The following is a 12,643-nucleotide window of genomic DNA, read 5'->3' on the forward strand; positions in this document are numbered from 1 at the left end:
TGGCGTGCGCGTGCACGAGAAGAGTCCATTTTACTTTCTCTGTCTTTGAACGAAAACAACGACTCCCGGTCGGAATATTATCGCTTTTTTACGAGAAAAATCGCATAAAAATTGATTTTAAACAGCGTTTGACATGCTTCGAAGTACGGTAATGGAATATTTTGACATTTTTTGTCACGAAACGCGCCGGGCACGTCACCCTTCGTTACCCTTTGGATAGTGTCTTGAACGCACAACAAATGCCGCTATTTGGATATAACTATGGATTATTTGGAACCAAACCAACATTTGTTGTTGAAGTAGAAGTCCTGGGAGTGCATTCTGACGAAGAACAGCAAAGGTCATCCAATTTTTCTTATAGTAAATCTGACTTTGGTGAGTACCAAACTTGGTGGGTGTCAAAATAGCTAGCCATGATGGCCGGGCTATCTACTCAGAATATTGCAAAATGTGCTTTCACCGAAAAGCTATTTTAAAATCGGACACTGCGATTGCATAAAGGAGTTCTGTATCTATAATTCTTAAAATAATTGTTATGTTTTTTGTGAACGTTTATCGTAAGTAATTTAGTAAATTCACCGGAAGTGTTCGGTGGGAATACTAGTTCTGAACGTCACATGCTAATGTAAAAAGCAGTTTTTTTGATATAAATACGAACTTGATTAAACAAAACATGCATGTATTGTATAACATAATGTCCTAGGAGTGTCATCTGATGACGATCATCAAAGGTTAGTGCTGCATTTAGCTGTGGTTTTGTTTTTTGTGACATTATATGCTAGCTTGAAAAATGGGTGTCTGATTATTTCTGGCTGGGTACTCTGCTGACATAATCTAATGTTTTGCTTTCGCTGTAAAGCCTTTTTGAAATCGGACAGTGTGGTTAGATAAAGGAGAGTCTTGTCTTTAAAATGGTGTAAAATAGTCATATGTTTGAAAAATGTAAGTTTTCGGATTTTCGAGGACTTTGTATTTCGCGCCACGCCCATCATTGGATATTGGAGCAGGTGTTCCGCTAGCGGAACGTCTAGATGTAAGAGGATAAACTAGACGAGGTACGATCATGAAAATCCTACCAACGGGACATAAAAAACTGTAATATCCTATGTTTCACGGAATTGTGGCTGAATGACGACATGGATATTCAGCTAGCGGGATATACACTGCAACGTCAAAATAGAACAGCACACTCCGGTAAGACGAGGGGGGGTGGGGCGGTCTGTGCATATTTGTAAACAACAGCTGGTGCATGAAATCTAAGGAAGTCTCTAGATTTTGCTCGCCTGAAGTAGAGTATATTGTGATAAAATGCAGGCCACACTACTTGCCTAGAGATTTTTCAGCTATACTTTTCGTGGCTGTTTATTTACCACCACAGACAGGTGCTGGCACTGAGACCGCACTCAGTCAGCTGTATAAGGAAATAAGCAAACAGGAAACCAATCACCCAGAGGCGGCGCTCCTAGTGGCCGGAGACTTTAATGCAGGGAAACTTAAATCAGTTCTACCAAATTTCCATCAATATGTTAAATGTGCAACCAGAGGGAAAGAAATTCTAGATCACCTGTACTCCACACACAGAGCTCTCCCTCGCCCTCCATTTGGTAAATCCGACCACAACTCTATCCTCCTGATTCCTGCTTACAAGCAAAAATTAAAGCAGGAAGCACCAGTGACTCGGGCTATAAAAAAGTGGTCAGATAAAGCAAATGCTAAACTACAGGACTGTTTTGCTATCACAGACTGAAACATGTTCCGGGATTCTTCCAATGGCATTGAGGAGCACACCACATCAGTCACTGGCTTTATCAATAAGAGCATCGAGGACATCATCCCCACAGTGACAGTACGTACATACCCCAACCAGAAACCATGGATTACAGGAAGCATTCACACTGAGCTAAAGGGTAGAGCTGCCGCTTTCAAGGTGCAGGATTCTAACCCAGAAGCTTACAAGAAATTCTGCTATGCCCTGCGATGAACCATCAAACAGGCAAAGCGTCAAAACAGGGCTAAGATGGAAACATACTACACCGGCTCCGTCGCTCGTCTTATGTGGCAGGGTTTAAAAACTATTACAGACTACAAAGGGAAGCACAGCTGCGAGCTGCCCAGTGACACCAGCCTACCAGATGAGCTAAATCACTTCTATGCTCACTTCAAGGCAAGCAACACTGAGGTATGCAAGAGAGCATCAGCTGTTCCGGACGACTGTGTGATCACGCTCTCCGTAGCCGACATGAGTAAGACCTTTAAACAGGTCAACATATACAAGGCTCCGGGGCCAGACGGATTACCAGGATGTGTGCTCTGGGCATGTGCAGACCAACTAGCAGGTGTCTTCACTGACATTTTCAACATGTCCCTGATTGAGTCTGTAATACCAATGTGGTACAAGCAGACCACCATAGTCCCATGTGCCCAAGAACACAAAGGAAACCTGCCTAAATGACTACAGACCCGTAGCACTCACGTCCGTAGCCATGAAGTGCTTTGAAAGGTTGGTCATGGCTCACATCAACACCATTATCCCAGAAATCCTAGATCTAAACCCGCACACCACCCAAACAGATCCACAAATGATGCAATCTCTGTTGCACTCCACACTGCCCTTTCCCACTAAAAAATAAACACTGATGTGAGAATGCTATTCATTGACTAAAGCTCAGCATTCAACATCATAGTGCCCTCAAAGCTCATCACTAAGCTAAGGATCCGGGGACTAAACACCTCCCTCTGCAACTGGATCCTGGACTTCTTGACGGGCCACCCCCAGGTGGTGAGGGTAAGTAGCAACACATCTGCCACGCTGATCCTCTACACTGGAGCTCCCAGGGGTGCGTGCTCAGTCCCCTTCCTATACTCCCTGTTCACCCACAACTGCATGGCCAGGCACAACTCCAACACCATCATTAAATTTGCAGACGGCACAACAGTGGTAGGCCTGATCACCAACAACAACGAAACAGCCTATAGGGAGGAGGTCAGAGACCTGGCCGGGTAGTGCCAGAATAACAACCTATCCCTCAACGTAACCAAGACTAAGGAGATGATTGTGGACTACAGGAAAAGGAGGACCGAGCACGCCCCCATTCTCATCGACGGGGCTCTAGTGGAGCAGGTTGAGAGCTTCAAGTTCCTTGGTGTCCACATCAACAACAAACTAGAATGGTCCAAACACACCAAGACAGTCCTGAAGAGGGCACGACAAAGCCTATTCCCCCTCAGAAAACTAAAAAGATTTGGCATGGGTCCTGAGATCCTCAAAAGGTTCTACAGCTGCAATATCGAGAGCATCCTGACTGGTTGCATCACTGCCTGGTATGGCAATTGTTCGGCCTCTGACTGCAAGGCACTACAGAGGGTAGTGCGTACGGCCCAGTACATCACTGGGGCTAAGCTGCCTGCCATCCAGGAGCTCTACACCAGGTGTTGTCAGAGGAAGGCCCCAAAAATTGTCAGAGACCCCAGCCACCCGTCATAGACTGTTCTCTCTACTACCGCATGGCAAGCGGTACCGGAGTGACAAGTCTAGGACAAAAAGGCTTCTCAACAGTTTTTACCCCCAAGCCATAAGACTCCTGAACAGGTAATCAAATGGCTACCCGGACTAATTGCATTGTGTGCCCCCCAACCCCTCTTTTTACGCTGCTGCTACTCTCTGTTTATCATATATGCAGAGCCACTTTAACTATACATTCATGTACATACTACCTCATTTTGGCCGACCAACCAGTGCTCCCGCACATTGGCTAACCGGGCTATCTGCATTGTGTCTCACCCACCACCCGCCAACCCCCTCTTTTACGCTAATGCTACTCTCTGCTCATCATATATGCATAGTCACTTTAACCCTATCTACATGTACTGTACTTACGACCTCAATCAGCCTGACTAACCGGTGTCTGTATGTAGCTTCGCTACTTTTATAGCCTCTCTACTGTATATAGCCTGTCTTTTTACTGTTGTTTTATTTCTTTACCTGCCTCTTGTTCACCTAATACCTTTTTTGCACTATTGGTTACAGCCTGTAAGTAAGCATTTCACTGTAAGGTCTACACCTTTTGTATTCGGCACGTGACAAATAAACTTTGCTTCAATTGATTTGGACAAAAGGAACACCTACAGTTTTCTTGTTAACAAACTATATTTTTGGCAAGTCGGTTAGGACATCTACTTTGTGCATGACACAAGTAATTTTTCCAACAATTGTTTACAGATTATTTCACTTATAATTCACTGTATCACAATTCCACTGTGTCAGAAGTTTACATACACTAAGTTGACTGCCTTTAAACAGCTTGGAAAAATCCAGAAAATTATGTCGTGGCTTTAGAAGCTTCTGATCGGCTATTGACATAATTTGAGTCAATTGGAGGTGTACCTGTGGATGTATTTCAAGGCCTACCTTCAAAGTCAGTGCCTCTTTGTTTGACATCATGGGAAAATCAAAAGAAATTAGCCAAGACCGCAGAAAACAATTGTAGACCTCCACAAGTCTGGTTCAACCTTGGGAGCAATTTCCAAATGCCTGAAGGTACCACGTTCATCTTTACAAACAATAGTACGCAAGTATAAACACCATGGGACCACGCAGCCGTCATACCTCTCAGGAAGGAGACACGTTCAGCAAAGGACCTTGTGAAGATTCTAGAGGAAACAGTCCTCAATCCAATTGACAATCTGTGGAATGACTTTAAGATTGCTGTACACCAGCAGAACCCATCAAACTTGAAGGAGCTGGAGCAGTTTTGCCTTGAAGAATAGGTAAAAATCCCAGTGGCGAGATGTGCCAAGCTTATAGAGACATATCCCAAGAGACTTGCAGCTGTAATTGCTGCAAAACTTGGCTTAACAAAGTATTGACTTGGGGGGGGGGGGGGGGTGAATAGTTATGCACGCTCAAGTTTTCTGTTTTTCTGTCTTATTTCTTGTTTGTTTCACAATAGAAAATAGTTTGCATCTTCAAAGTGCTAGGCATGTTGTGTAAATCAAATGATACATGCAAACCTCCCAAAAATCTATTTTAATTACAATTTGAAAGGCAACAAAATATGAAAAATGCCAAGGGTGGTGAATACTTTCGCAAACCAGTGTACAAATTATACTTGTATTTTATTTTATTCACCAGTAGAGACTATGGTTATATAACTTACCGCCTCCTCAAAGTCAGAGAGGAGAGAAAATACGTGTCAGACATCAATCTTTTTAGTGGTTTCTTTCCTCTCCTCCTCTCCTTATTTCTCCCCTGATTCTGAATTAAAATAACGAAGTGACTCACTGTCCAGTGACTCAATAGGAAATGTAATTTACTCACACCCCCTACTACCATTGGGGCAACAATCCATCTGATTTATATCCTCAAATCTAGTTCACAATATGGAATGCTTATGCTGCACTGGATCGAGTCATGTTATTCCCTGAAATAACAATATTGTGTTCTGTTGTAAATATTGTTTTATGTTACTATAATTCTGTATGTCTGAAAGAGGGATTACTTTCCCAAACAGGTTTATGGGAATGTTTGCTGTCTTCATTGGACAATACTTTACTAGACACCAACTATTTGCAGCAGATGAACCTGGAGATTATATAATATTGCTAATATAACAGATTATTATTTATGAATCATTTGATTTGGTAACACTTTATATTAAGTTGCCACTATTACTATGTTACAACAACATAGTCGTTACAAAGGTTGTACGCTAATTACATGGTAATAGGGTTGTTGTGAAATCAGTTATTACGCAATTGGAACCAGGAATGTGTAAATACACATTCACTTGCTGAAGGTTATTGAACATATTTACAGTTGAATTCGAAAGTTTACATACACTTAGGTTAGTCATTAAAACTCGTTTTTCAACCACTCCACACATTTCTTGTTAAAAAACTATAGTTTTGGCAAGTCGGTTAGGACATCTACTTTGTGCATGACACAAGTCATTTTTCCAACAATTGTTTACAGACAGATTATTTCACTTAAAATTCATTGTTTCACAATTCCAGTGGGTCAGAAGTTGACATACACTAAGTTGACTGTGCCTTTAAACAGCTTGGAAAATTCCAGAAAATTATGTTGTGGCTTTAGAAGATTCTGATAGGCTAAATTACATCATTTGAGTCAATTGGAGGTGTACCTGTGGATGTATTTCAAGGCCTACCTTCAACCTCACTGCATCTTTGCTTGAGATCATGGGAAAATACAAAGAAATGAGCCAAGACCGCAGAGAAACAATTGTAGACCTCTACAAGTTTGGTTCATCCTTGGGAGCAATTTCCAAATGCCTGAAGGTAACACATTAATCTGTACAAACAATAATATGCAAGTATAAACACCATGGGACCATGCAGCCGTCATACCGCTCAGGAAGGAGACGCGTTCTGTCTCCTAGAAATGAATGTACTTTGTTGCGAAAAGTGCAAATCAATCCCAGAACAACAGCAAAGGACCTTGTGAAGATGCTGGAGGAAACGGGTATAAAAAAAAATGTATATCCACAGTAAAATGAGTCCTATATCGACATTACCTGAAAGGCTGCTCAGCAAGGAAAAAGCCACTGCTCCAAAACCGCCATAAAAAAAAGCAAGACTACGGTTTGCATCGTGTTGTGGGGGTGCTTTGCTGCAGGAGGAACTGGTGCACTTTACAAAATAGATGGAATCATGAGGAAAGGAAAATTATGTGGATATATTGAAGCAACATTTCAAGACATCAGGCAGGAAGTTAAAGCTTGGTCGCAAATGGGTCTTCCAAATGGATATTGACCCCACGCATACTTCCAAAGTTGTGGCAAAATGGCTTAAGGACAAGAAAATCGAGCTATTGGAGTGGCCATCACAAAGCCCCAAAATCAATCCTATAGAAAAGTTGTGGGCAGAACTGAAAAAGCATGTGCGAGCAAGGAGGCCTACAAACCTGACACTGTTACACCAGCTCTGTCAGGAGGAATGGGACAATTGTGGGAGGCTTGTGGAAGGATACACGAAACGTTTGACCCAAGTTAAACAATTTAAAGGCAATGCTACCAAATACTAATTGAGTGTATGTAAACTTCTGACCCACTGGGAATGTGATGAAAGAAATAAAAGCTGAAATAAATCATTATTGCTACTATTATTCTGACATTTCACATTTTTAAAATAAAGTGGTGATCCTAACTGACCTAAGACAGGGAATTTTTACTAGGATTAAATGTCAGGAATTGTGAAAACTGAGTTTACATACACCTTTTCCAAATACATTTAAAGTTCCAACTTCAACTGTATGTGAGAATGCTGTTTATTGACTTCAGCTCAGCGTTCCACACCATTGTGCCCACAAAGCTCATCACTAAACTAAGAACTCTGGGACTAAACACCTCCCTCTGCAACTGGATCCTGAACTTCCTGATGGGCCAACCCAAGGTGGTAAGGGTAGTCAGCAACACATCTGCCACGCTGATCCTCAGTATTGTTGCCCCGCAGGGGCGCGTGCTTAGTCGTCGCAAACTATCATGGTTCAAACTATCATGGTTCTCCCTCAGGAGACTGAAAAGATTTGGCATGGGTCCCCAGATCCTCAAAAGTTCTACAGCTCCACCATTGAGAGCATCCTGACCGGGTGCATCACCGCCTGGCATGGCAACTGCTCGGCATACAACCGTAAGGAGCTACAGAGGGTAGTGCGTACGGCCCAGTACATCACTGGGGCCAAGCTTCCTGCCATCCAGGACCTATATACTAGGCGTGTCAGAGGAAGGCCCAAGGAATTGTCAAAGACTCCAGTCACCCAAGTCATAGACTGTATATAGCCTCGTTATTGTTAATTTATAGACTGTATATAGCCCCGTTATTGTTATTTTATTGTGTTACTTTTTTGTGTTACTTATTTTTTACAGTAGTTTATTGAGTTAATATATTCTTAACTCTATTTATTGAACTGCATTGTTGGTTAAGGGCTTGTAAGTTAGAATTTCATGGTAACGTCTACACCTGTGACAAATACAATTTGATTTGATTTGATTCTTCCAGTGCACTAGTGTGGCTCCCTCATAAATGCTGTAGGCTGCACCACTGAAGTCAAGGGTTCCAGGATGGTTCTTTGGCTGTCCCCATATGAGAACTCTTTTTGGTTCCAGGTCGAACCCTTTTGGGTTCCAGGTCGAACCCTTTTGGGTTCCATCTACTACCCTCTGTTGAAAAGGTTCTACATGGAACCAAAAAGGATCATACCTGGAACCAAATAGGTTCTACCTGGATTCCAAAAATGGTTCTTCAAAGGGTTCTACAGCATAGTACAGCACACACATCCCCTAACAGCATGACATATGATACAGACAGATCATCATTCCCTGTTATCTTTGTGCCCCACATACATCTGAGCATCACTACAAGATGTAATCAGAAATTTCCTGATATGGCGGCTTGATTGAAGGACTGGTGGGTGGCAAGCTTCCTGTTATTTATGTCCCCCCCAGTCTGAAATATAATTCACACCACAGCCTCAGACATGACTATGCCTGCCCCCACTCCTCCCCACCACTGGAGAGATACAGCACAGAAGTTGGAGGCAATATTGTGATTTTGTTTTATGTGACTAAGATTGAGAGTGCAGGGGGCGACACGCTCAGAAACAGAAACAGATATAAAACACACTGCCAAGGTCATCACTTATTCATATTTTGGCACACAGTGGGTGTTAATAAGTGAGTGTGTTGGAGGGGTCTGTGTGTTTGTGTGTGTATCTATTGATTTCTGAAGCCTCTTTTTCAGACAGATTATGTACGTTTTATCCTTGTAATGTCTCCTTGCACAAGAAACACATTAACAGGCTACAGTGAATATGTCATCACTTAAAAACCAATGTACACGTGATATTTATATCTTGTAAACAAATTATAATACATGATGGGCTTGCATTTACATTCCTCCCTTCTAACCCATCCTTCCTCTCTCTGTTCTTTTCTCGTTTCAGCCAGCTCCAACACCGCCTCTTCCCAAAAAGTGGACGACCCAGCCAATGAATTATGAATGTTGAACAAGATGACCTCTTCTCGGCAGCAGCAGACGATGAGAGGTCCTAGGTGGAACCGGGCCCTGTCCGACCCTTTGTTTGTGCTGCTCCTAGCCCTCCAGCTCCTGGCGGTGGCGGGCCTGGTGCGCGCTCAGACCTGCCCCTCTGTCTGCTCCTGCAGCAACCAGTTCAGCAAGGTGATCTGCACGCGGCGGGGGCTCCGTGAGGTCCCCGACGGCATCTCCACCAACACACGCTACCTGAACCTGCAGGAGAACCTCATCCAGGTGATCAAGGTGGACAGCTTCAAGCACCTGCGGCACCTGGAGATCCTGCAGCTGAGCAAGAACCACATCCGAAACATTGAGATTGGGGCCTTCAACGGCCTGGCCAGTCTCAACACCCTGGAGCTGTTTGACAACCGCCTCACCACAATCCCCAATGGGGCCTTTGAGTACCTCTCCAAGCTCAAGGAGCTGTGGCTAAGGAACAACCCCATCGAGAGCATTCCCTCGTATGCGTTCAACAGGGTACCCTCGCTACGGAGGCTGGATTTAGGGGAACTCAAACGCCTCTCGTATATCTCAGAGGGGGCTTTCGAGGGCCTCGGCAACCTGCGCTACCTGAACCTGGGCATGTGCAATCTGAAGGAGATCCCCAACCTCATCCCACTCGTCAAGCTGGATGAGCTAGAGATGTCAGGGAACCAGCTGACGGTCATCAGACCTGGCTCCTTCAAAGGGTTGATCCACCTGCAGAAGCTGTGGATGATGCATGCCCAGATCAAAACCATTGAAAGGAACTCCTTTGACGACCTGCAGTCGCTGGTGGAGCTCAACCTGGCCCACAACAACCTCACCCTGCTGCCCCATGATCTCTTCACCCCCCTGCACCACCTGGAGAGAGTCCACCTCCATCACAACCCCTGGAACTGCAACTGTGACATCCTGTGGCTCAGCTGGTGGCTCAAAGAGATGGTTCCAGCCAACACCAGCTGCTGCGCTCGCTGCAGTTCCCCAGCCAGCCACAAGGGACGCTACATAGGTGAGCTGGACCAGAACTATTTCCACTGTTATGCACCTGTTATTGTGGAGCCACCAGCGGACCTGAACGTGACAGAGGGTATGGCTGCAGAGCTGAAGTGCAGGGCCAGCTCTCTGACCTCAGTCAGTTGGATTACGCCCAATGGCTCCATCATGACCCACGGTGCGTACAAGATCCGCATTTCTGTGCTCAACGACGGCACGCTGAACTTCACCAATGTCACCATGCAGGACACGGGAACCTACACCTGCATGGTAAGCAACTCAGCAGGCAATACCACAGCATCTGCCACTCTCAACGTGTCTTCCACAGAGAACGTCCTCAGCTACTTTACCACAGTGACAGTGGAGACCATCGAGCCAGTGCACGACGAGGGGCGCTCCACCGTGTGGCAGAAGGTGGGCCCCACCCCCTCCGCCGGATCCTGGGAGACTGTGTCGTCCACCTCCACCACCACCACAATGGCCCGGACGCCCCTCTCCACCCAGGCCACAGAGAAGACCTTTACTATCCCTGTCACGGACCTGAACGACAGCTCCATGACCGGCCTGGATGAGGTGATGAAGACCACCAAGATCATCATCGGCTGCTTCGTGGCCATCACCCTCATGGCCGCCGTTATGCTAATCATCTTCTACAAGATGAGGAAGCAGCACCACCAGCAGAACCACCATGCGCCACAGCGCACCATCGAGATCATCAACGTAGACGAGGACTGTGTGACAGGCGGGCCGGCCATGGAGGGCCACCTGACTCTGCCCCCGCTGGAGCATGAGCACCTGAACCACTACAACACCTATAAGTCTGCGTACAACCACGTCTCCACTATCAACTCCATACACAGCTCGGCGCACGAACCTTTGTTAATCCGGGCCAGTTCGAAAGACAATGTACAAGAGACCCAGATCTAACATATTTTTCGTAATGAGACGAACTGATGAAATTACAAAAGGGACATTATTGGATATTAGTTATGAGGACTATGGATGTGAAGTGGAGGACTTGACTGACTGTGTGTCCAGCGAATCGGTGGTTGATGATGTTTATTCAATGACATTGGAAACTAGGGTATGTCTAATGTTTCAAAAAATGTCTTTACAAAAAAGAAGTTATTTATTTAAGAAAAAATCTATTGTGGCTAAATCAAGAAAAAACTGTATTCTGCAATTATTTTTCAGAACTTATTTCATCAGATGTTTAGTATTCTTCATTTGAGGGAGGATGGTTTACTAATATGCTTGCAAACTCTATGTGAATCTCAAGCTAACCATCGATCCTCTAGACAAGATAGCTCATGTTCTGGTTTCCCCCAATCTGTAAGTGATGGCAAGTTGGCAACCTAATTTTACCCCACATACTTAGATCATTTCTAGATCACATCAGAGATTTCCTCCTGCCACAAATTAATTGATTAAATATTTTGGGACAATCTGTTAATTTAGATGGATTAAAAGCTTGGTCGATATCTGAGGGTGAATGCTGGGACTGTCAGGGATGAAATCTGATAACACAATATTTCATTAAATCTGCCACTCAAACGTATTAGATACAGGTGTACCCTTGGCTCTGCCATCAATAGATTAGGGACGTTAAACGAGGGAAGTGTGTTCCAAACTATACCATGGCAAACTGTAAGCAACAAGTGATTCATAGTTGTCTCACTGTGTTTATTATGCCAGAAAATCACGTTTCACACAGTGTTTGTCTCATTTACACGTTGTGTATTCATACTGTTTGTGATTCCTTCTCTATTCCACTTGCTCTGATCCATCATAACTTTGTGAGTCAAGGAGATCGCATTGGCAAATAGTCAGGCATATGAGAGCTCCCTGAATGTCATACTGCCTTTTCCCATCCCACACCAGCTGTTATGTTGGTTTACCATATCGTCACAGATATGGATGCTGTTCCAGATCATCTTATCTGCAGTCTCATTGCAAATCTCTGAAAATTGCTGTATGATATTAATGTGGTTCCTGACACAAAAACTTTTCCAGGTGTTAAGAGATATACTGATTTGTGTGACTTGATTTTTAAAAAAGAGCCCTGGAACACCACCAAGGATACTGATGACTGTCCTGTATTACAGTGAGGGAATTTGATCCCCTGCTGATTTTGTACGTTTGCCCACTGACAAAGACATGATCGGTCTATAATTTTAATGGTAGGTTTATTTGATCAGTGAGAGACAGAATAACAACAAAAAAACCTGAAAAACACATGTCAAAATGTTATAAATTGATATGCATTTTAATGAGGGAAATAAGTATTTGACCCCCTCTCAAACAGAAAGATTTCTGGCTCCCAGGTGTCTTTTATACAGGTAATGAGCTGAGATTAGGAGCACACTCTTAAAGGGAGACACCTGTCCACAGAAGCAATCAATCAATCAGATTCCATAATCTCCACCATGGCCAAGACCAAAGAGCTCTCCAAGAATGTCAGGGACAAGATTGTAGACCTACACAAGGCTGGAATGGGCTACAAGACCATCGCCAAGCAGCTTGGTGAGAAGGTGATAACAGTTGGTGTGATTATTCGCAAATGGAAGAAACACAAAAGAACTGTCAATCTCCCTCGGCCTGGGGCTCCATGCAAGAT

The 12,643-nt window shown here is 44.1% G+C and overlaps 1 protein-coding gene across 2 annotated transcripts in view; it reads left to right on the forward strand.

The window, feature by feature from the left end:
• Positions 1–12,184, forward strand: part of LOC115152130 (leucine-rich repeat-containing protein 4C) — a 189,225-nt gene extending 177,041 nt beyond the window's left edge. For both annotated transcript variants that reach the window (XM_029696670.1, XM_029696669.1), the window contains exon 3: positions 8,960–12,184. In XM_029696670.1, coding sequence (XP_029552530.1) covers positions 9,016–10,953 — 1,938 coding nt within the window. In that variant the 5' untranslated portion in view covers positions 8,960–9,015 and the 3' untranslated portion in view covers positions 10,954–12,184. The remainder of the gene's footprint in view (positions 1–8,959) is intronic.
• Positions 12,185–12,643: the final 459 nt, after the last annotated feature.

Source organism: Salmo trutta, chromosome 17 (genome assembly GCF_901001165.1).
Source record: "Salmo trutta chromosome 17, fSalTru1.1, whole genome shotgun sequence".
Classification (NCBI taxonomy): Eukaryota; Metazoa; Chordata; class Actinopteri; order Salmoniformes; family Salmonidae; genus Salmo; species Salmo trutta.